This window comes from Eucyclogobius newberryi, unplaced genomic scaffold (genome assembly GCF_026437365.1).
Source record: "Eucyclogobius newberryi isolate DKJ021-1_F unplaced genomic scaffold, fEucNew1.0.hap1 SCAF_17, whole genome shotgun sequence".
Taxonomy (NCBI): Eukaryota; Metazoa; Chordata; class Actinopteri; order Gobiiformes; family Gobiidae; genus Eucyclogobius; species Eucyclogobius newberryi.
The window spans coordinates 2,471,858-2,493,799 of record NW_027315801.1 but is presented as its reverse complement, the minus strand read 5'-3'; the positions used below and the strand labels follow the sequence as shown (position 1 = coordinate 2,493,799).

At 40.6% G+C, this 21,942-nt stretch overlaps 1 protein-coding gene across 1 annotated transcript in view; it reads left to right on the top strand.

The window, feature by feature from the left end:
- The window catches only part of LOC140362611 (cryptochrome-1-like), a 39,381-nt gene that overhangs the window by 3,386 nt on the left and 14,053 nt on the right, over window positions 1-21,942 (top strand). Inside the window, exons 2-8 of the mRNA XM_072448702.1 lie at window positions 4,614-4,777; window positions 11,430-11,538; window positions 12,144-12,286; window positions 13,380-13,564; window positions 16,755-16,843; window positions 18,239-18,379; window positions 19,295-19,606. Of these exons, the coding sequence (XP_072304803.1) occupies window positions 4,620-4,777; window positions 11,430-11,538; window positions 12,144-12,286; window positions 13,380-13,564; window positions 16,755-16,843; window positions 18,239-18,379; window positions 19,295-19,606 (1,137 nt within the window). The 5' untranslated portion in view covers window positions 4,614-4,619. The remainder of the gene's footprint in view (window positions 1-4,613; window positions 4,778-11,429; window positions 11,539-12,143; window positions 12,287-13,379; window positions 13,565-16,754; window positions 16,844-18,238; window positions 18,380-19,294; window positions 19,607-21,942) is intronic.

The window sequence follows — 21,942 nt, the reverse complement described above, 5'->3', positions numbered from 1 at the left end:
CACTTTTTTACAACAAAACACAAGAAAAAAACAAAACAAAGACCAGGGCATGAAATGTTAAAATAAAAAGGAAATAAAAAATAATATGTCCCAAAAAATATTTTTTTATCAGGCTGGACAATTTATTGGATATTTTAAGCTATTTGTTATATTTATTTTTATAATCTAATGATAAAAAATGTGAACAGAACCGCAATTAAGCTAAAAAGAAAAGAAAAAAAAAAGTCCATATGTTCACGCAATCATGCAACAAATTAAGATAAACCCAGATAAACACATTCTGTTATTTGTAAAGTTAATTTGTGATCTTCAATTCAACTTGATTTGCGGAGTTTGTTATGGAGTTTAAAACAGAAATAGCTGTAATATACTGATTATCGGCAGCGGCAGCAGCAAGACAAAAATCAGACGTCGTGGTTTTTGTGTCACGCCATCTTTGACCTACAAAACGCAGTCAATCAGGAGAGTCATGTAAGGGATATTTTGTAAAGGAGGAAGTTCGCTCTCTCAGTTGACCCACTTTCACCAGTGCCGCACTCCAGATGCTGATATAGGGACATTTTATACCTTTTTATGACGAATAGTTTAGTGTTTACTGTTCCAAAAAGACATGGCTCTCAACTTTATGTACATATAAATAGTAGTAACAGATAAAGCAGCCATAAAACTGAGAAAGTTGTGAGCGAATATGAATGATTTTCCCACGTATTGATTGATAGTGATTTCTATTTGTCTTGTATTATTAATGTCAATATTCATTTCCTGAACATGAATAATACAGACTTTTCCACCATTCCTTACCTGTTACTGACTACAAATGACAGAAGTTTGATCTCGTCAGTAAAACGTGTGGTTTTTGAGCAGAGTTCAAGACATTTTGATTTGTTATGTGTGTGTTTAATGCCAATGCTTAAAAGTCGGTATTATTTATGGACAGGAAATGAATTAGTTTTCAATAAGAGAAAAAATAGAAGAAGAAAATTGTTGCGACATGACCCAGCTGTACATAACAAACAGGTTTATATCCATGTGGAACTGCACTTTAAGCCACCAGATGATAAAACCCGCAATGCACGAGACAACAGTCATTTGTAATATTTTCACCTCATAGAAATGTCTCAATGTTCTTTGTTTTGTCTTTTACTTAGTTGTTTTTGCCGTTGGAACTGCACTCCTGACGTAAAACAGGACGAGGTAAACTGTCCTTTTCCAATTTTTCGGAACAATCACTTTAAATGTATTGAAACAAAAAATGCAGTAATTGGAGTGTCAATAGCTTTGGTTTTGTGTAAATAAATAAAGAAGAATATGTTTTCAGTAAGAGCTGAACAATTTGGGAGAAAAGGAGAAATTGTAATTATATTAGATTTGAGATTTGCATTTAAATGTGTCCAGGAGAACTGACAAAAAGGAATGAAATATGAACTGACAAACTATATATTTCAGACCATGTTGCTAATTCTAACCCTAAACTGCAGGATTAGCAGATTTTATGCAGAAAAAGAGGGGATATTTTGTTTTTCGTGGAAGAAATTATGGCCACGGCTTTTGCGTCTATTGAAATGACTATTTAAATTTGACTGCAATTATTCATAGTAGAAAATACTGAAGTGAAATCATTAACGTGTCTATATTAAGATGACACTGAGTACGGTGAATCCTTCTAGAGGTGATCTTAAAATAGCTGCACTGAACCGACTGATCCATTGTCTTAGTTGATCATGTGTCTGTTGTTATCACACAGGGACAACATGTGGTGCTGCACTCGCAAGAAAGCATAACCAAGACTAAAATGCACATCATTTATTGTATACACTGGGTTTTTAGGGTAGCAGAGTATTTAGAAACTGGCACCAACCGACCTACACCTGCTAAAGGGTTTTAACGAGTCAAAATCATGTCCGGTCAGTGCAATTTTAGTTAAACATGGATTCACTGAGTGGGCACTTGTCCTGGTTTGATCCTGGTGTAGACTTAGTCCTGGTTTAGTCCTGGTTCAGTCCTGTACCCCGGATTATAAGTATATAAGTATAAATATAAGTATAAGTTGCACCCCGGCCAAAACTATGAAAAAAGGTGCCACTTATAGTCCGGAAAATACGGTATATAAATGTGACGACAATGGGACTTTCCCTTGTTTGTGCACCATCGCTTGGTCAATGAAGTTCCCTAAGTAGGCCATTGATTCATCCATCTTCTGTGCCATCACAACATGGCACCGACCCATGCGTGCACAGCTCGGACGGTCTGGCCCCGGTGTCTTCTCCATCTGTCACCCGGTTGTTTGGTTGCTCGGCCCTGCTCCTTAGATCAACACGATAGCACTTACACTCTCTCACACTGAGTCAGATGTGGGCCAGTTTGGGCTGAGTCACCAGCACGACCAGCAGCACCAGCACCGCCGGCCGGGCTTGATCTGTGTCCACCTCTGCTCCCCACCGCGTGTCACAGAGCTCGGGCTGGACGGAGACGGGGACAGGCAGGTGGCTCGGGTCAGGACTGCATGTCCTGTCAATAATCATGCCCTAGTTTTCCGTTGTGGGCAGTGAGACGTGTTATTTATAGAGATGGGAAGAGATTGTAGGTTATTCATGTTGGGGCACCAGCTGCTTTTAAGTTAAAGTTCGTATGACTGGTTTTCATGTTGTTCTAATTGTGACTAATTTGGTGGGATAGAATCTCTAGTGAGTATTTATCACAGTTTTATTTTAGTCAAATTGCAGTTTGTCAAGGAAAACTAAGAAAAGCTTAAAATAGTGCTAAGTTGTCCTCATTAAGCGACATTTATCTTTGACAGTTAAAACAATAATTTCACTAAATAAAGTTGTTATCAAGCATTATTATTCGTCAAATAATAACTACTGTGTATTTGTCCCTTGTTTACAATATGGTTGCTAGGTAACCAGGGAGTAACATCACCAAAATGGGCAACATTTTTGTAAAATCTTAAATATATGATCATATTTACTACATTTGTGTAGTGCAAAGTGCAAATTAAAACCAGTCCTAGCTGCGCCTGGTCTTTTCCTGCACGTTCACGAGAAAACCTCGGAATATAGGTTTTCAAGACCATTATTGTGTTTAGTTGCTGTTATTAGCAAAACCTCCCAAATAGCGAAGGAACCTTGGCCTTATTGCGTTTTGTTGTGGTCTGAGGCTTAATTCTATAGACAAGAGAGTGCATTGTGTTAAGAAGGCTTAAGCTAAGAACAGTCTTACGCTCAGCTGGTGCACTCGGCTCCAGATGATATTTGCATTTTTAAATGTAGTATCCAAAAAGTCTTTCAGGGGTGCAAATAAATCATTCGGCGCACTTGGATAAAACGCATTGTTCCTTTTCTTTAAACATATTTGTTGGTGAAGATATGCCCCTTGCATGTCTCCTTAAATATCTTGTGTTTTTAAAAAAAAGGATTGTTTGGCTTTAGACCGGACAGTGCAGCATGAAATGAGGATGAGGGCGGGAAGGACATGCAGGAAATTGTCGAAGCCGGATTCAAACTCACAACCCCGCGGCTGGCTGCGCGTGGAGCCTGGTCTATTGATATTTTAATGCTTTGCCAGGAACTTTCCATCTCTATGAAGACAAGCATGTGGCATACCTCCTCAGGGCACATTACGGTTCAGATTAGTCAATCCATCGATCAGTATAACTTAATTTATGGTCGTGGGGCAGTGTAAAGCACATCGAGCAGTTAAAAGCATTAAAGTAAATAGATTAACTCAAACAAAGGTCTCTCATTCAGCCTCATTTCAGACTGATTATTTTTGTGCAGTTTTACATTTCAAAACGGCTTCGTTCTAAACCCTGGAGCAGGTTAAAATCACCATTATAATATAACAGGCTGGACCCGGATGTAACAGTGACGCCGACATCATCACTTAACAATCCCATAGTTCCGTGCACAGTAGTCACCATGGATACATATGTAGGATTCTTCTAACTTGGTTAAAATTTCAATTAAAAATGCAAAAAAGTTGTAATAACTGCTAAGTGCCAGTCCGTCATCCATAACCACGGCAACCATAGTTCTGTGGAGAGGGGAACTTACTGTGAGTGTTCATTAGTGCTGTCCGAAGTATGGCCCGGGCGACTTATGCGGCCTTCAGACACACTTTCGGTGGCCTTCGTACTTGCTGATGAAACATCATCAAATATGACACATTTCTCACACCTTTGTATTTTAAACCCTCATTAAATTTGGTATTTCGCTTTCAAAACAAAACACTGGTGGTGTAAAAATAGCTTGTGACAATTCCGGTTGTGCTAAATGCGTCTTTTGAAGATGACGCCAATCACGACTGTCTATTCTTGGCGCCGCCCACTTCCTTGGCTGAGGGCGCCTCATTGGCTGTAATGTTTAGTTTTATATCATGCCATTTCCTTTATAACTCAACTGCGTGGGTTTAGAAAATCAAGAATAACATTTATAACAGGTAAACTAGTTTAAAATGAAAATAAACATGCAGTAATCTTTCATAATAGTTACAGGCACATTTTGGCACATTTCTGATAAATATTGTCTTCAAAATGATATTAAAAAGAGGAATGTTGATATTTTTGTCATTCGCACTTGGCAAATATGAACCTTTTTGTATGGCTGTTTTCGCAGTAAACCATGGCTCCAAACTCAATCCACTGGTTCAGAAAGGGTCTGCGTCTCCATGACAACCCGGCGCTAAGGGAGGCGATCAGAGGGGCGGGGACTGTGCGCTGCGTCTACTTCCTGGATCCGTGGTTCGCCGGATCGTCCAACGTCGGGGTCAACAGGTGGAGGTAAGACAGACGGCCCTTTTTTCATTTTTTTTATCTTAACTGGGAATGTTTACATAAAATATGCTCCCGCTTATTTAAAACTTTACGTTCACTACTGAATCGTAATATACTCATCCGTTGATAGCGTCATTTCAGATTAGTTTTTGTATTAACTGGCAATCCAAACTCCCTCTGCTTTAATAAATAATAATAATAATAATAATAATAATAATAATAATAATAATAATAATAATAAAACAGAACTATACACAATATACTTCATATTCAACACAACATTCACAATATTATCTACATTTGACCTACTATGAAGTTGCATATTTGTATGTAAAAAGGCCGAATTCATTCACAATTCCTTCCCAAGTCTCGCCTCGCACCGAAAAGCTGAACATTTATGCAGTTATTATGTTATTTTAAAATTACGTAGACACTGTGCGGTTCATAAGAAGGTCTGCACGTTCACCTTACTCTTTTTTCAGTGTTTTAAAGAGGATTTGCACAACGACCGCAATATCATACTGCCAAAGTACAGTACATTGAATAACGGGTTTCTTTGTTACTTTTAGCCATCGCTGCAACAAAACAACACACCAAAGGGAACTACATAGACCATGATCCTTTGCTTCATTTCAGTGCAGAGTAGACAAAATAACAAAAAAATAACCGTTACTCAGAACTTTTATTTCTTAAGACAGAAGTAATTCACACCAAATGCTTGTCAAGGCATTTTAAAAAGAAAAAGTATTATTATTATTTATTTATTATTTATTATTTATTATTTATTATTTATTATTTATTATTTATTATTTATTATTTATTATTTATTATTTATTATTTATTATTTATTATTTATTATTTATTTATTATTATTACTATTATATATATATATATTTTTTTGGTCTTCTTTTTTTGGTCTTTTCTGTATATTTTCTATGTTGCTATTGTCATTGTTTGTCTCACTAAAAAGCAAAAGAACCCAATTTATATCTACAATTCTGTTCAGCCTCTTCATAATATAAATTTCGTAGCATGAAATGAACGTGGTGATAATACCGTGTCCGTACAGGTCGGGGGTGTAGCAGAGCCGTTATGTAGCGCAGTGTGCCGGGGGCAATTTGGAACTTAATTTCGTTACGAACAAAGCACCACAGAGCTGGCGAGTCACTGACAAAACAAGACGATTGAGATTTTTGAATCATTTTCCTTTTCATTGTAACGGATCGTGGGAGCGGTTTGAGCGAGTCGCTAAAATCTCAATACACTGCATGAAAAAACACCCGGCCGATATCAACCAATACCAAACTACTTCAAAGATTATGAGCTGTTAATATGTCCATCCATCCATCCATCCATCCATCTTCTGCCGCTTTATCCGGGGCCGGGTCGCGGGGGCAGCAGTCTGAGCAGGGACTCCCAGACTTCCTTCTCCCCAGACACTTCCTCTAACTCCTCCGGGGGGATCCCGAGGCGTTCCCAGGCCAGCCGAGAGACATAGTCTCTCCAGCGTGTCCTGGGTCTTCCCCGGGGCCTCTTCCCGGTGGGACATGCCTGAAACACCTCCCGAGGGAGGCGCCAGGAGGCATCCGGAACAGATGCCCGAGCCACCTCAGCTGGCTCCTCTCGACGTGGAGGAGCAGCGGCTCTACTCCGAGCTCCCCCCGTGTGGCCGAGCTCCTCACCTTATCTCTAAGGGAGCGCCCAGCCACACGGCGGAGGAAACTCATTTCGACCGCTTGTATCCGCGATCTTGTTCTGTCGGTCATTACCCAAAGCTCATGACCATAGGTGAGGGTAGGAACGTAGACCGACCGGTAAATAGAGAGCTTTGCCTTTCGGCTCAGCTCCCTCTTCACCACAACGGTCCGATGCAGCGACTGCATCACTGCAGCCTGCTTGAACATGGTGTTCGTTATGGACAATCCGTGGCTAGCACAGAAGTCCAATAAATGAACACCGCTCGGGTTCAGATCGGGGAAGCCGTTCTTCTCGATCACCCCTCTCCAGGTGTCACTGTCATTGCCCACGTGGGCGTTGAAGTCCCCCCGTAGAACAACGGAGTCCCCGGTCGGTGCACTGTCCAGTACCCCTCCCAAGGACTCCAAGAAGGCCGGGTACTCTGCACTGCTGTTCGGCCCGTAGGCCGCCACAACAGTGAGACCTGTCCCCCACCCGAAGGCGGAGGGACGCGACCCTCTCGTTCACCGGGGTAAACTCCAACACGTGGCGGCTGAGCTGAGGGGCTATCAGCAAGCCCACACCAGCCCGCCGCCTCTCCCCGCGGGCAACACCAGAGAAGTGGAGTGTCCAGCCCCTCTCGAGGAGATGGGTTCCAGAGCCCAAACTGTGCGTGGAGGTGAGGCCGACTATATCTAGTCGGTATCGCTCAACCTCCCGCACAAGCTCAGGCTCTTTCCCCCCCAGCGAGGTGACATTCCATGTCCCCAGAGTTAGTCTCTGTGTGTGGAGATCTGGTCGCCGAGGCCCCTGCCGTCGACTGCCGCCCAGATCTCTCTGCACCGGCCCCTAATGGATCCTCCTGTGGGTGGTGGGCCCACGGGAGGGCGGCCCCACGTCGCTCTTTCGGGCTGTGCCCGGCCGGGCCCCGTGGGGTAAGACCTGGCCACCAGGCGCTCGCCATGGAGCACCCATCCCAGGCCTGGCTCCAGGATGGGGCCCCGGTGACGCCGATCCGGGCGACGTAAACTGCCTTGTTCGTGTTGTCATCATAGGGGGCTTCTGAACCGATCTTTGTCTGACCCGTCACCTAGGACCTGTTTGCCTTGGGAGACCCTACCAGGGGCATGAAGCCCCCGACAACATAGCTCCCGGGATCATTCGGGCACTCAAACCCCTCCACCACGTTAAGGTGTCGGTTCAAGGAGAGGCTGTTAGACTGTTAATATGTTAATCGTATTATTTGTACGGCCAATGCAGTGACTTTATAACTGCAGAGCGCATTGTCAAATAAATAAAAAGTCAATGAATTTTGAAGGTTGTTGTTGTTTTGAAAAGTCATGAAAATGGCTAATTGGAGTATCGGATCAGGATCGGAAGATGGCAAACCGATACCCGATCCATTACATTTTCTAATGTCGTTATTGGTGCCATAATAGTTTTAAGAGCTTTTTTTTTTTAAATTTCAAGCCAAATTATCTTTCCAGCTTAGAGATTTTTCACTATGATTTTTCATGATTTGCCTATGAAAAATGTATATAAACTTTAACCAAACTTATTCCATTTAGATTCTGAAATCGCAAACAGCATTTACCTCAAAGAGCAAACTTCAACCTGATGGAGTAATAATTTATCGTCAAAAATATATTATATAATATTTGCAAGCATATCCACTTATGCAAAGTGGAAAAAAAGAAAGTATCATGCTAGCAGTGATACTGTTAGCATTTTTAGCAAGGTTAGCATACTTTTTTAAAATTTCCACCCCCTCAAAAAATAAAAAAATAATGGAACAAAACAATAACATAATTTCACTTTTTGCCCTAGAATTTGTGAAATAATTGAACATTGCACAATACAGTAACACAATTAGCACACATGTTGATTAGCATTAGTAGTTTCCCCCTTCTTTAAACACATCTCTGTTAGCATGCTCTCATCTAAAATTTTAAAAGCTTTTGCGGTTATAACGTTATATAAAACACGCACACACACAAAAGTCTTTCTGCACTTCATTCTGAACACAGCGGGACTGTCATTGTTTTTCGCTGTTCCCTTACTGAGCGAGAAAGAGCAAAGGAATACTCTGCATATTTGAATGTGCGCGTGCGCGTGGCGCCCGGAATAAGGTTACTAGGCTAAGCGATTGCGCGCACAGATGTAGGGCAGTACAGTTATATAAGGCACAAATATGACGCCGCAGTGGGCACAAAGCCAGGAACATCAGGCCAATCGCTGCAGCAGAGGAACACTGAGCGAGACAAGGGAAGTATGCACCGATTCACGCGCAAGATTATGTTCAAATGAGATACGGAGACAACAGATGTGTTTGTGCCGGTGTGGAAAGACGGTAGTAGCATGCACGTAGCTCGAAGGCTAACTAGCGTACCAGTTTCTACTTTACTGGTGATTGTAAAAAAAGAAAAAAAAAATGCTTTTGCAGGATATGTTTTATGCTTTTTATTTAAGGACTATAACATATGTAGATCATCGTTTTTATATTTTGTTCATTTTAAACCGCAATATTGATCAGAAATGTCATCGAAACGGGTCCAGTAACTTCCTGTTCAAAGCTGCAGAACTGATAAGCCCCGCCCCTTCATAGTGGCACTTAACTGTAACAGCAGCAGATTGTCATTTACGTGTTTATTCATGAAGAGTGGCTGCGTGTGTGATATTTAAAACTATATGTATCAATTAAAATAAATTTACTTGACTAGTCTACGTTTTTCAAATAATTGTAAAAGTACAGAGAAGTGGGCGGGGATAGGAGGTAGGTAAAAATAGGAATTTTCTGAGCACTCGAGTAATGTTGCGTTAACTCAAACCTGCAGGAATCAATCAAAATACAACTTTGCGCAAAGTGATGATGAGGAAACGTGTTCCTTTTAACACAAGATGCAGTGGGCGATGAGCGTGGGAAATATGCAGTTTCTTTGTGTCAGCTTGGTGCAAAAGGGAACAAGGACTGATCGGCAAGCTGCATGACAACAAGAACAACAAAAGTTATAATCTAGGGCTTTAGTAGACTAAAATATACTTGGTAGAGTAAAAACATGCCCTGTTCATCAATGAATCGACTAAAAGGAGGTGCAACATGGTCCTGGCAAACACAAACGACTGTAACTGCAGATTGTACTTAACAGCCTCTTTGGACCTTTATGATAAAATAATCACTTAAATTAAAGAGTGGCATCATTAGCATGCAGATGTAATAGAAGTCCTCAGAACAACCCTACAATGGCCCTTCTTTGTGTATTGTTTACTGAAAATCTGTCAAACCTATAGGTCTCGTCCCCTCGCCTCCCCTCGCCTCCCCCCTGACAGCAGAGGTCATTTGGCTGGCGGCGGCGGGACCGGCACGTGCCTTCAGTCGAGGGCGAGCCGGTGATTTGGGCGCACCCATAGCCTGACCTGTCTGCGCGGGGATTGGGAGCACTCAGGGCTTTAGAGTTAAAGTCGGTGGGACGGGGTCAGCGGCACTGTCCCGCTAACGAGCTGCTACCTATGGCTGGAGAGAGTGTTCAGACTGAAAGGGAGAGCAAAGCGGCCAATCACAGGGAGCGTGGCAGTTGGGAGTGAAAACGTGACGAGGGATGTAACGATATCTCAAACTCACAGTACTATTTCGGTATAAACCTCGCAGTACTATATTGATTGGGATATTGAGGGGAAGTATTGGTGTTCCGTTCACAATAATACGCATAATAAATGTGATCGATAATGGTGATTATTCAGGTCACAATATAATCGTAAGAACTAAAAAAACAATTATCGATTAGTCGACCAAAAATGGGGCGTGGCAAAAGCTCTTAAAACGATTTACGTACTAAAATAATTATCTTTATGAACTGATCTTAACTTTACTTACCACAAACCACATCTGCACAGGATTTCATGCCAAAAAAACAACATCCTATTTAAATGTAGAAGGGCAGATTTTAATCACTTCCAAAAATCAAAAGAATCTCGATTTTCAAACACAAATTGCCAATCTAATCACTTATAAAAATGACAATTGTATAGATTTATCAATTTGTTCAGCCCTATTTGTCAGGACAAAAAAAATAGGTCAAAGAACAAAATCTATCTGCACCATCTCTTTTGAGGATTCTCTTTTCTTCCCATTGCTCGCTATCTGCTCTAGTTTCCCTCTTTTTCCTTGGATTTCTAGTCGTTTCCATAATCCTCGGTAGATCGTATCTTGGGTCATCACGTTGCGGGTCAGTGATGGAAAGTAGCACAGTTTACAGTTTAGTTTAGCCTTCGGTAGTGTCACCCCGGACGCTCTTACTTCACTTTGTTTATTGGCGCAGGATTATACAGCTTTCATGATCCAAACTGGACAAGCTGGTGCATCGCAAGTTTCAACACATTGTGTGCTTGTATTTCTTCTACCGTTTCATCAAAGTGTGTTTCTGTAACAACAGCTTTTATCTGAACATTTGAACATAAAGTACAGATGGTAACTACAGATAGTCAAAAGAAAAGATAGGAAGAATAAAATGTCTCGTGAATTTGATCAATATCCATGGAATAATATATTCAATTGCGATAAAATACAGTTCTTTTCTTTTTAATGGCTCTTATCTGTTTTTGCAAATTAACTAAGATTTAGTTTTTATAAAGCCATTTTTATTCTTTTTTTTACTCCATTACAGTTAGTCTAGAATTCCACAATGAATGCGCCGTTGGATTCTACATTCACTAAAGATGAACGTATATCTACTTGTTCATGCTCAATTTGGCATTTAAATGGAAGATAATTCACACTAAAACCTTTTATTAGCTTTAGTAATCGCAAACAGACAACATTTTTCCCCGTAAACAAACTCAGGTCTGATGTTAATCTTCGCAGCGGGAGCTAAAACGAACGCACCCAGGTCAAATTACGTGCACGAGTCCTAATTTACCACGACACAGATGCAGTGTTTACGTGTCATGGCACAGAATGTCATGTCGTTCTTGTTTTGCTGCGCAGGTTCCTCCTTCAGTGTCTGGAAGATCTGGACGCAAACTTGAGGAAGCTGAACTCGCGGCTTTTTGTGATCAGGGGCCAACCAGCGAACGTGTTCCCAAGACTGTTCAAGGTGAGAGAGTTACCAGAGGCTTTTTGAGTCTGTTCCCTTTATACACCTTGGATCACTTGAGTCAACTGCTACGGTTCACTCAAGACCGATCCGCCAGTCGGAACGCGGCTTAAGTCAGTATTTAAGGGCCTATGACAGGTCGGACAACTCATTGAAGTAAAATACAGTTAAGATAAATATATTTCGAATTTTGCGCACAAAAAAAAACACTAATGTAATAATCTAATGTCACAATGTTTTTATTTGACAAATAAAAATATATGCAACTTTATTTTGTTGGATTCATGTTTAGAGAGTCAAAAAAATTGTTTTTGTGTGTAAATTCTGCATAAACTGGCTGGAATGAGTATCCCTAGTGTGATGTCACTTCCTGTCATTTTCTACAGATTTTTCAATGTTTTCTTTACAAATACCTGCTCGATTGTTGTAAAACTATAATGTATATGTACAACAGGTATAAATACACTAAATAAAGTCAAAATGAGAAAATCGTAAAAACCTGTCATAGGCACTTTAAGTCTTAACAAAGAAGACATGACTTTTTTTTCTGGATTCTGGAAATATCAACTTTTTAGAGTGTGAAATGTTCTGTTCTTGTTTTTTAGGAGTGGAAAATCAGCCGCCTGACCTTTGAGTATGACTCGGAGCCGTTTGGGAAGGAGCGAGACGCAGCCATCAAGAAGCTGGCCATGGAGGCGGGCGTGGAGGTCTGCGTCAAGATCTCACACACGCTCTACGACCTGGACAAGTACGACTGCCACACCAGCACTGCACACTTATGCACACATTTCCCTCTCACTTTAAGCTGGGACATATCGCCTGGACAAGTGACAAAATAACCTGAAATTACATCAGAATCAGGAGCAGAGAGATTAGCGTTGTCGGCAGGATTGTCAAAGTGAATTGGCCACTTATATCAGAACTAAAAATAATAATATTAATCATCATCTTAATTGTTATTTTAATTCAATCCAGAATAAAAAAGAAGAGCAGCTAAATAGGGCTGCAAGCAACTAACAGTTATTTTAGTAGCCGACTTGTCAGCGACTAGTCAAACACTTATTGAGATTTATACTTGTTTTCTACCATAAAAACATTGTAAAAATATTGTAAATGAAGATTTCTGGAGAGACAATATTATAAATTTGTGATGAAACGTCTTTTTACATTTTACATTTTAGTCTTTATTGTCCAGATTACAATTATAAATAAGATTACTTTGATCGTCATATTCTGATTGAATGTAAAGGGCATTTTTATCTGGCTTTATCGTTCAGAAAGTTTGATTTAAGACATTGTTCTAGTCATATATTACAACAATGCTGATCTTATTAAAACATTGTGAATTAAATTGTAATAAGGATCTGACAGTTTGGTGTCCATCAGGGCGGTAACAACCAATCGTGACTAGTCGACTATGAAATAATAAAATACGCAATTGTTATCTGGACTTTAAAACACATACTTTTCTAAGACTGGCAAATTCAAAATGTCAAAAAAATAATAAACTACTTCTGATCTTCCTTTATTCTTAAATATTCTCTTTCTAGAATCCTTCACTCGCAATACTTCAACCTTTTATTAGAAAAAACAACAATGTACATTAGTGAAAATGATATTAGTAGTCAACAGTTTTTTCGATTGACCGACTAGACGAATAATAATTTCTGACAGCCCTAGTGTCCGTAAGTGTAGATCATTTTAAAATCCTCTCACAATAATTGTAACACTAAAACGTGACATTCTAAACATCAGCATCGACATCGGCCATGAAAAAAAACACCACATTTGCTGATCTGTTTAAAAGTAAATCCTTTAATCCGACTGCTGTTTTTTGGCAGGATCATCGAGCTGAACGGCGGGCAACCTCCTCTGACCTACAAGCGTTTCCAGACCCTGATCAGTCGGATGGACCCTCCGGAGATGCCCGTGGACGCGCTGTCGGACGCTCTGATGGGCCGCTGCGTCACGCCCGTCGCCGAGGACCACGGGGACAAGTACGGGGTGCCGTCCCTGGAGGAGCTGGGTGAGGAAACCGACACACTTCTGCGAGCAAAACAAAAGACGTGAGGTGGGCGATACGTTGTCATGTCCATAACGATGTTCAGACCATATTTCAACAGTGTATCAGAAATGTGCTGAAATATGGCTGTAATGTATTTTTTGATATATGATTATTTGATTCGGACAGGGAAAAAAAACGTACCGTATTTTCCTAAATGTCGCACCTTTTTTCATAGTTTTGGCTGGGGTGCGACTTATACTTATATATTTATACTTATATACTTATACGGTGTTGGGAAAGTTCACTTTCTACATGAACTAGTTCAGTTCATAGTTCATACATTTTAAGATGAACTAGTTCAGTTCATAGTTCATAATTCAAAATTTTGAACTAAGTTCACAGCTCCAAAAAATGAACTAGTTCAGTTATTTTTTTCAATATTATGCAATAATTTTTCTAAATTATTTCCACAGCCCAATACAACCACAGGCAGCAATTATTTTATTAGTTTAATGCTGAAACTATGTGTCAGATTTCATCTTCATATCCAATTTTGAATCATTACCCAGTATTTACATTCACATTGAAGGGACAGACTTCCCCCATGTGTTGCTGTCCATTCAGCACCACAGTATATTCTCAAAAACATGAGGGAAAACTTGCTGGGCAAAGTTTGCACAGAAATGTTAGATTGTTCCCATCCTCACGACCTTATCATAAAACTCACGTAACTGGTCGTAGCAGGCGACTCCTGCTGCTCTGTTGACTTTGCGTTGCGGTCGCGTCCATGCTGCTTTTTGTTTTGATGCACATGTGCAGTGCAGTGCGACATGCGAAATCTCGGTCTCAGCGATCTATCGCCTCTACAACTGGAGCTCTCACACTTTCCAGACACAGGCTCTTTTTGGGCAACTTAACGGTGTGTTTGCCTGGAAGTCTCTAGAAATCTGTTCACAGACACCAGAATGAACGCGTTCACAGTTTCGTTCGTCAGCAGTAAAACCGTTTGTTCAGTTCACGTTCACCAAAATTATGAACGCGTTCATGAACTTTCGTTCAATGAACGCGTTCAGGTACAACACTGTACCTGAATGACTTTAGCAACAGATGGAGGTATAAAAATGAAGCACAAATGTGAATGTGCTGTGACCAAATGAGGTACGGCTGGCATCTGAACTATCTTATTCAAAAATTACATTTATACATTTGCGCTCGTCTCCATGGCACGATTAATTGACTAATTATGACCAGGCGACTATAAAATATAATAAAATAATCACAGTCATATTTTGATTGTTATCTAGACCAAACGGACTCAGAAACACACATGAAAAGACATTTATAACAAAGACAGGGCATTATTAAATCAAGATGTCAAAAAAGTCAAAATATTTTGCTATTTTCATCAACAATACACTTTATTTATACATATTCTCTTTCTAGAATATTTCAGTCATTATATATATCAGTCATATTTTAACTTTTATTTGGTTAGAAATGTACTTAAAAAGACTGTATGTAATATAGAAATATTGATGACTTGTCATGTCCACTACTTAAATAGTCGTTAGTTACGGCCCTACCACCAGGTGGCGCTCTGGCGGACCCTCCACCAGAAAAGTTGCTTATTGCACCTTTAATAATGCCGCGTAATGCTATATTTGAATCCAGGTGTGGGAAAACGCCCGCCCGACACGATCACGGGTGTAGCAAATGCTCATTAACACATTTCTGTAAAATATAGGCTGTTATAATCTATTATTTTATTCATTTCATTTCATCTCTGTTAAGCCGCAGACACATGATTGCTAAGAGAAAGAGTGCGCTATAACAAAAATGACTATGAAAAACCCTGGTCTGGTATGGCACGCATTAGTCGCAAATATTCAGCTTTATCGTAGTAACTGTAAGAATAACTGAATCGAATTGGAAGGACAAAACATAGAAAATAACGCACAAAATCTGGCTTTTTCAAAAGACCAAGAGGAAAACAGAAGTCGCATCTGAGGCAGCCGTCCCTTTCCAACCTGCCGCGTCTTCAACAAACAAACCTTTAACTCTTAAGCCAAAGTATATGCGCTGACTTCTGACCCTATGGGATTAACTCTGAACATTCACCTGCCACAAGTTTCCATGGACATTTGGCGCTTCATTAAGCCCAAAGCAGATGGACTATTTGGTGAATCCCTTCTGTTCCGTCCATGAGTATTAATAGTCACAAGATGCGGCGAGCTTAACCTTCCCCCGGGCGGCCTAGCGCTCCACAAGCTGCCAAATGTTCCTAAACGGGCCCGGGCATATGTCTCCGTTCATTCACACCCCGAGTTAAGCTTGTTCATTCTTAAAAAAGGCTGCCGACATTATGCCACCAACATCTGGACAATGGACAGCTTTACAAACCAAGATAGCGGTTAATTTGTTGGCTAAATATAAAGGATCTTAAAGGGGACGTATGATGCTTTTTTTCAGGTGCTTATTATAAGATAAGATAAGATAATCCTTTATTGTCCACACATGGGGAAATTTCATAGCGGAGCGTTGCACCGGGCTGCCAGCTGGACCGGCGCCTTTGTGACGAAAAATTGAACTATAACATAAGTAGATCGTCATGTTACGTTTTGTTCATTGCAAAATTTCAAATTGATCTAAATCGGCTTAAAAACAGAAACCGGTCCGTTCACTTCCTGTTCTAAACTTATTTGACATTTCGCCGTGACAAGCAGCGGGTTTTCTTTTACGTGTTTTTAAGTGGCTACGTGACATTTTCAAACGCTACACGTGTCTGTATGTATGCATATGACGCCATAACTCAGACAGAAGAGTCACAAAACCAACAAAGAACAAATATAAATAAAATAAATACATGGAAAAAATGAACCGTTCAGTTCATTTATTGGACCCGATACAGCTCAAGTCTTGTGGTTGTACAAAAAAATGACAAATTCCCCACTATGTTGTTTTCCATAAGTGGATATGGTAGTAAAAACAAGACGAAAACGATTCACTTTTGTTATAAATATGAATTAAGACAATAATAATAGCTCTAGAGGCTTGTTAAAAAACATTTGGGAACTATAGTGACATTGTATTGATTCAATTTAAAGAACAGTTTGTTTTACTACTACTACTACTTGATTGAGAAAAAGAAAAATGAATACACATAGATCATTTTCCGGCCGTGTACAAATGTTGGCGTTTTGTTTGTGGTCAGGCTTCGACATTGAGGGCCTGCCCACAGCCGTGTGGCCTGGAGGAGAGACCGAAGCTTTGACCAGGATAGAGCGCCATCTGGAGAGAAAGGTCAGTACTACGCCTCAACTGCTTGAATTTAAAAAATATATTTTTTTTTTATTAATTTTTTTTTACTTTCCCCTGATAAAGTTTACCAATTACAATTATGAAGTCAAACATTTTCAACAAAACATTCCCTATATTATACATTATTTGGCATCGATACAGACTTTTGACCATTTTCGACTTTCATTGTCCAGATTCAAACTTCATCCATGACAGAAAGAAAGATCTGAGGGGTTCGGACCACTCCAAAAAGTCCTTCTCCCCCGTGTCCCAGATCGTGGCTTCAAACCCACAGACATTCTTGCTTGAAGGAAAAAAAAAAGCCATCCTTGTCAGCCAGATCAACCACCCCAGACCCGTAGCTCTCTTCTCTTTAAGCCCCTTTTTGACATCATCTTCCAAGTAATATCTATTTAAATATGTGTCAAGTGACCACACAACTCAGCTTAGCCCCCAGATACAAACTCATAGCTCCTTTGTCTCTGCTATAGTTTCTAATTTGACCTTATTCACTCCGCCGTGCTATTTCTTCTGCTGCCATTCAGAGAAACTATAGTAAACAGTGTGAGTCAGCTGCAGAAACTCACTGTCACTCATGCCCTCGTGACGGGCCCAAGCTCAGGCCTGCCCAACTGCAACACTTGCACCTCTATGCATGGAATATTCCCCAAAAAATAGAAAATAAACATTCCCTTTATTTTGCCGTATTAAAACTAATAGAATATAAACAATACATAGATTTTATCATTGCCATTTGACAATAAAAGTCACATTTGTTCCTGTGAAGTCTGAACTTTGCTCCAAACCAAACCAAACCAAACCACATGCTTTTACTTAAAAACAACAACAACAAAAACAACAACACAAATGTATTTATGTGTTAATGCTATTATTTATTACCGTATTATGATTTATATTATTTTCTGTAACTCTCTGGTCCTGTTCTTCGTTGTGAAATACAGTAGGTTTATGAACTGACAAAAACTAATAAAAGAATCGCACGTATTTCAGAACGTCTTTGTACAGTTCTAAACTATAGTTAAGGAGACATTTTTTTGTTTTTTTGGAGGACATTTCAGCACTTCAAAAATTGCCGCCTTTGCGATCAAAATGTAGATTTGATTTTGCTTTAACTGTGCAGCCTTAGCAACATGGATGAATTTCTAGTATAAAGTTTGTTTATTGCACTTTTATGATTCATTTTAATTAAACCCCAACTAAAATTGTTGTAAAGACGCTGTAATATCCTCCGACCAGCGTTATCGTGTTACTCCAATAGTTATCTCAGTTTACGAACACGTTTTCATTCATCTCATTAGCTGTTATAAGTGGCGTTTTCTGCATGTTTATGATCTGATTGGTTGATGACTTTCCTTTGTCTCCTTCTGTTGTGTCCAGGCGTGGGTGGCTAACTTCGAGCGTCCCAGGATGAACGCCAACTCGCTGCTGGCCAGTCCCACGGGCCTGAGCTCGTACCTGCGCTTCGGCTGCCTCTCCTGCCGCCTCTTCTACTACAAACTCACCGACCTCTACCGCAAGGTCCGCCCCCGCCGCACGCAACAGCAACGAGCGAAACACGTCATTCAGCGTCAAAAATAATTGCGAATGAAGTTAATTACTCGAATCGATAAGGATCATTGTTAGTTAGAGGCGGGAGGTATATTGAAATTTAGACAATGTTGTGAATATTTGGGGTGGACTGAGATGGATTTTGTATTTTTTGTATCGACATTTGCAGATATTTCATTCATATTTAGATTTTAAAATCCATAGCAAAGCCCAGTTTCCCTTTTAAACTAAGTAATAAAACTTAACAAAATGAATAACAGAATGTATTAATCCGGAACGTGAAAGAGTTCGTTGCATGACTTTTTAAAAATGCTTTCATATTTTTAGCCCTCTTTTCCCATTTTTACTCATGAGTGTGTAAAAAAAATACAATATAACACTCGTATAGGGCATATTTGTTTCGTAATTCCACAAAACGCCACCAGATGGTGCTCAAATGCTCATACAATTGTGCCATCTCACTCGGACTCACTCATCTATGGACTAATCTTAATCACACGTGGTTTATTTAACATGGATTCCTCGTTAGTTACTGGATTATTTTGCCTTTTGCATCAGATGGAGAACTATCGGTCAAGCGGCTAACGTTAACGACTTTACAACGTGACTCTCGAATACAGAGTGCTTCATTCATAATCACTGCAACAGTCAAAACAGAAGTTATAAAGCTTTCATTCAGCCGTGTGGTGCACATTTCAAAGACCGTATTCACTCTCATAACGCAACGTACAGTAAAAAACAAAACAAATAAGCACTGTGTTCAAGAGACTGGTTAACTGACTATTGACCATGAATTGAAAATGTGCATTATATATTCTAAATCATACAATTACAAAGGATTTTTTCTAGTGATTTCTCTAAATTATTGTGTTCTCCTCTCTCCAGGTGAAAAAGAACAGCTCTCCGCCCCTCTCCCTGTACGGGCAGCTGCTTTGGCGCGAGTTTTTCTACACCGCCGCCACCAACAACCCGCGCTTCGACAAGATGGAGGGCAACCCCATCTGCGTGCGCATCCCCTGGGACCGGAACCCCGAGGCGCTGGCCAAGTGGGCCGAGGCCAAGACGGGCTTCCCCTGGATCGACGCCATCATGACCCAGCTCAGGCAGGAGGGCTGGATACACCACCTGGCCCGACACGCCGTGGCCTGCTTCCTCACCCGCGGGGACCTGTGGATCAGCTGGGAGGAGGGCATGAAGGTGAGGAGCACACGTCTCGAATGATGGCCTGTAAAGAAGCTGTTGATGTGTGAAAACGTTCCTCTGGATAACTTCAATTCAATTCAATTCATTTTTGTAACGCCCCAAATCACGACAGCAGTTGTCTCGAGGGACGACAGTGAAAAACAGATAAAATCGTGTTCATAGGGACTTGGCAGTGTCCTAGCATCCCGTGTCCTCTGTCCTTAGAGCCTCCTGTCCTTAGAGCCTCCTGTCCTTAGAGCCTCCTGTCCTTAGAGCCTCCTGTCCTTAGAGCCTCCTGTCCTTAGAGCCTCCTGTCCTTAGAGCTTCCTGTCCTTAGAGCTTCCTGTCCTTAGAGCCTCCTGTCCTTAGAGCCTCCTGTCCTTAGAGCTTCCTGTCCTTAGACCCTCCTGTCCTTAGAGCCTCCTGTCCTTAGAGCCTCCTGTCCTTAGAGCCTCCTGTCCTTAGACCCTCCTGTCCTAAGAGCCTCCTGTCCTTAAAGCCTCCTGTCCTAAGAGCCTCCTGTCCTTAAAGCCTCCTGCCCTTAGAGCCTCCTGTCCTTAGACCCTCCTGTCCTTAGAGCTTAGAAACCTGGAGGAGTTCCACAGTGAAGGAGAGATTCGACTCCCTCAGACAGACGCGAGATAGACAGTGGAGCTGGAGCCACTCAGGAGGAGAACCAGTTCTTCAGGAGGAGAACCAGGCAGATGAAGAACCGTTCATATGTAGTAGAGACCGCTTCACCAGGGAGTTGAGGAGCATCTGGGTCCACAGGTCAATACGCTTGTATTCTTGACGCAATCGAGAAGACGAGGCTCAAAGACATTTTCATTGTCCAGATTCAAACTTTATCCATGATAGAAAGAAAGAACTGAGGGGTACGGACCACTCCAAAAAGCCTTGCTCGCCAGTGTCCCAGATCGTGGCTTCAAACCCACAGACATTCTTGCTTGAGAGAGGCAACGACAGAGAAATTGCAGCCCATTTTTAAAACTCTAATATGAATGTTCAAGCCTTACACCCCCCACAGCCTGGCACATGCTGCACTCGCCCTGTGCGTTTTTCCTTGTCAGCCAGATCAACCACCCCAGACCCATAGCTCTCTTCTCTTTAAGCCCTTTTTGACATTTTCTTCCAAGTAATCAATCCAAATATTAGATTCATAACCACTTATTTGTACCAGATCCTGTGTTCTCTCAGTTATTACTCTTGTTGTCGTATTCAGTATTGGCTCGTCCACCCCTGTGAAGAAGTGACCTCACCAACTCAGCTTTGCCCCCAGAAAGAAACTCATAACTCCTACTTCTCTGCTATAGTTTCTAATTTGACCGTAATTCACTCCGCCGTGCTGTGTCTTCTGCTGCCATTCAGAGAAACTATAGTAAACAGTGTGAGTCAGCTGCAGAAACTCACTGTCACTCATGCCCTCGTGACAGGCCCAAGCTCAGGCCTGCCCAACTGAAACACTTGCCTCTATGCATTGAATATTTTTGTTAGATAGATAGTAAGATGAAAAGTTAAAGAAACATTGATGAATAAAATAGTAACCATAAAGGCCTTTGCTCTAAAATAGATTGCATAAACTATAACCCTTGATGTTACACTCTATTCATGGTATTATAAGGCTTAATACATTTGACAGGCTTTTGTATCTTGACTTTTTTGAGCTTTTAAATTTGTGCTAACATTGTTCACTTGTCAAAAGCGTACACGGAGATGTATTTAGCTTTATTCGTGCTAGTTTGATGAATCTTGTTTGGCAAATTCTCTCCCCTCCGAGCGCCAAAAACACTCCATTCTAAATTTGCCCGAGTTCCCCATGAAGTGATCTGTGATGTGGCTCCAAGATCTTCTCAAAACATGGTCATTATAACTGGTCGGCAGAATTAGTGTCTGGGGAAATCTAGTATTTATCTCACCTATGTAATTCCTGCCGCTGCCAGTAGATGGAGCCAAAATTCAGTCTCTAGCATGGGAAAAGCCAGAGGGATATGAAGTTTTTAGTTCTAAAACATAATTAAAGGTAAAGGTACTGTTTTAAAGGCCAATAACAACATAAATAATGCATAATATTTGTCCTTTAAAACCGCTAACCTTTTAACAGCTTGCTAAAATTATATTTTGATTATGTATAATATTTATTGTCAAACCACAATTGTCCATGAATGAATCACCTTTTGAGCCCAGCAGATTCAGCCTTAATGCAGTGTTAGGAGTTATCTTTATTGTTAAGATATGCACAATTTTAATATTGAATACATCATTTATAGTAAAAGGAAAAAGATTAAAAATAAAAATAAACAAAAACATGTGAACAAGGTGTTATTTCTGCACTTTTGTGATCATTATTTTAT